This window comes from Tursiops truncatus, chromosome 19 (assembly GCF_011762595.2).
Source record: "Tursiops truncatus isolate mTurTru1 chromosome 19, mTurTru1.mat.Y, whole genome shotgun sequence".
NCBI lineage: Eukaryota > Metazoa > Chordata > Mammalia > Artiodactyla > Delphinidae > Tursiops > Tursiops truncatus.
The window spans coordinates 47,407,323-47,410,384 of NC_047052.1; the positions used below are offsets into that span (position 1 = coordinate 47,407,323).

Sequence of the window (3,062 nt, forward strand, 5' to 3'; positions counted from 1 at the left end):
GGCACTTCATATTATTTTAGAAACTTATCCACTTCATCTGGGTTTTCAAATTTATAAATGTAGAGTTGTTAATGACACTTTTATTATTCTTAGAACATGTGATGTCTGTTAATTTTTATTTTTCATTCTGTATTTTATTTGCATCTTTTTTTCTTGATTAGAGTTGCCAGAGAATTATCTTAGTAATATTGTCAAAGAATGAATATTAGTCTTTTGTAATACTTTTTTGTTGTTTTCTATTCCATTGATTTCTGTCATCATCTTTATTTCTATCCCTTTTTGGGGGATGCTTTGTGGTCTCATATAACTTCTTGAGTTAATTCATAAACATTTTGTAATTCTTCTTGTTTCCTGATAAATGTATTTAAATTATAAATTTACTTCTGAATATTGATTTAGAAATCAGAGTCCCAAATTTTGATGTGTATTTTAAAAAACTTTTGATGTTGAAATGATTATTGGCTTACAAGAAGTTGCAAAAATTTTAGAGTCCCTTAAACCCTTCTTCCAGTTCCCCATAGGGACATTCTGTATAACTGTAGTATATGAGCAGGAAATTGACATTGGTATATTACTCTTAACTAACTTACAGGCCTTATTCAGTTTTCATCAGATTTTACATGCACGTGTGTGTGTGTGACATGTAGTATGTTTGCTATTATTCAGTTCTAAATACTTTTTAATTTCTTTCTCGAGTCAAGGGTTATTTAGTAATATGTTGGTTAACTCCTACACACACATTTGTTGTTCTGACCTCATTGTCTCTGGATGGAGAATAGCCTGTATGATAGTGATCCTTTGAATAAGCCAGCGTCCTCTGCTCAGCGCCATGTCCAGTGGCAGAACCTAAGCAGGAGAGTGAAGAGTCAGGATTTGAGAAGCTAATGTGGGTTCGGGTTAGGTTGGAAGAGAGACTATGGAGATGGGAAGACCTGTGTCCCTGAAGGGCTCAGGGAGCCTATGTTAATGAAAATGATAATCAACTTTCTGCTCCAGAAACAGTGACCCAGAGGCTGACAAGAACTGAGCTTGAGACCTAGATTGAAATTGGTTCCAGACCGAGGCCCAGCATCCAGGACCCAGACACAGGACCATGGGACCTCAGCATTTGAGCCCCGTGCAGCTGCTCTGTCTCCTAGGGGCCATTTCCACTCTGCCTTGTATGTCCTTTGTGGCTGGACCCTTAGGGACCCTCTTGGCTGGGATGGGAGGACTGGATTCATGTCACTGGGGGAAGGAAAGCTGCATATCTGGGTCCCTCGGGAGACAGGGTCTGTGGAGGCTGAGCTCTTGATTGGCGGTTCGGGGCTGAGAAGGCAATGTGAGGGGCAGGTGACTGGAAGAACATTCTCTCTTTAGGGGCTGGAGCTCTTTTGTGTTATGAAGCAACATCTTCCCTCTTCAGAGCTGTTGATCTCCATAGCTGGCAATGGCTTCTGATGAGGAGCATGGTGTGTAAACTGAATGAGGGCTGTGAGGAGACGCTGGTGTTCATCGAGACAGGTGAACAGGGGTGACTTTGCGACATTTTGTTTGCTTGGTCTTCTGACCCCACCTCCATTCCTAGCACCCAGGGACTCTGGACTTGAGTTCCAGATATCTACCCCATTATATGTTTGGGAACAGCATCCAGACATCGGCAGGAGAGGGGCAGGACCCAGCTGGTTGTGGTGTGGGCTGGATAAGAGGACACAATGGAGGTGGACAGATCCCAGGAGGAGAGGGGGACTCTGGGAGAGAAGACAAGTTTGGGATACAAGGGAGAGAGGCGCAGACGGGCTCCTGTGGGGAGAAGAGTGAGGAGAGGCAGATGAGACGTGGGAAATCTGAGTGGTGAGAGGACAGTGGGGGAGGGGCAAAGTTGGTGATGGGGCAGCAGGAAGAGCAGGGCGTGGGCTGGGAGCTTGAACTGGGTGTGGCCAGCGACACTGATCAGAGCTCTCCAATCTTCTGCCCCACAGGGACCAGAAGGGGAATTGTGGGTTTTAAAGGCTGCAGCCCAGCTTCATCTTACCCCCCGCAAGTCTCCTACCTCGTTTCGCCGCCCGGATTGTCCATTGCCTCCTATAGCCGTGTCTGCCGGACATACCTCTGCAATAACCTCACCAACATGGATCCTTTTGTGAAACTCAAGGCCAAGGCTCCTAAGACTTTAGCATCTTCTTCCCATAGTTGCCCAACCTGTGTGGGCGAGCACTCCAAGGACTGCCTCCCAAATTTTGTCACCACTGAGGCTTGCCCCAACAATGCTACTGAGTGTTACAGTTCCACCTTAAAATTTCAGGCAGGTGAGAGAAGAGAAACTTTCTTTCTCAGATGCCTGCTCTAGGCCTGCTGCCTTCCCGTCTCTGAGGGAGGTGGGTGGGACTGAGGTCCCATGGTCCTGTGTCTGGGTCCTGGGGGATGGGGGTTGTGGCACATAATTCCAAGGAGGAGGGGAGAAGGTGCCTGGTACCTGAGTGTTTGGTGGGAGAGCAGGGGTCCTGGTTTGTGAGGGGTGTCTGGAAGGAGGGGTAGGATGTTTGAGTCTTGAAAGTGTCTCTGACTCCTTGCTCTCTTCCTTACAGGGTATCTCAATACCACCTTCCTCCTCATGGGCTGTGCTCGTGAAAACACCGATATTTTATCCCACTTTCACCATATTGGCAGCATCAGAGTGACTGAGGCCATCAACATCTTAGAGAAGGCCCAGTTTGCTGGTGCAGAGCCCTCTAGTGGGAGACCTGCTTGGGGCATCCTCTTAGGCCTTCTGTTTGCCTTCAGGGACTGACGATCTAGCTGGACCAAACACCCCTACCCCTTCACATAGTGAAATAAAGTTACGGAGTTGCCTTTCTGCCTTGTCCTGTGGTCCATGAGGGTTGTGGAGGCGTGAAAGGTCTGAGGAGGGCCAGACGTGTCCAGGGAGGCGGAGGGGAGGGGCAGGTAATGGGCAGTGCTCGCTGTGAAGTGCGCAGGGGGCTTGGGGAGGAGGATCATTGGCAAAGTGACAGAATCATGCCCAGCAAGCAGGAGAAACCTAAACACTCCCCTTCGCCGCCGCCTCCTGAGGACGTGAGTTC

The 3,062-nt window shown here is 47.9% G+C and overlaps 1 protein-coding gene across 1 annotated transcript; it reads left to right on the forward strand.

The window, feature by feature from the left end:
• Positions 1–590: 590 nt before the first annotated feature.
• On the forward strand, positions 591–2,822 carry LYPD4 (LY6/PLAUR domain containing 4). The gene is made up of 4 exons (XM_019932931.3): positions 591–1,160; positions 1,360–1,503; positions 1,962–2,288; positions 2,568–2,822. The coding sequence occupies exons 1-4, from the start codon at positions 1,094–1,096 to the stop codon at positions 2,768–2,770; spliced, it is 741 nt and encodes a 246-aa protein (XP_019788490.2). The 5' UTR covers positions 591–1,093; the 3' UTR covers positions 2,771–2,822.
• Positions 2,823–3,062: the final 240 nt, after the last annotated feature.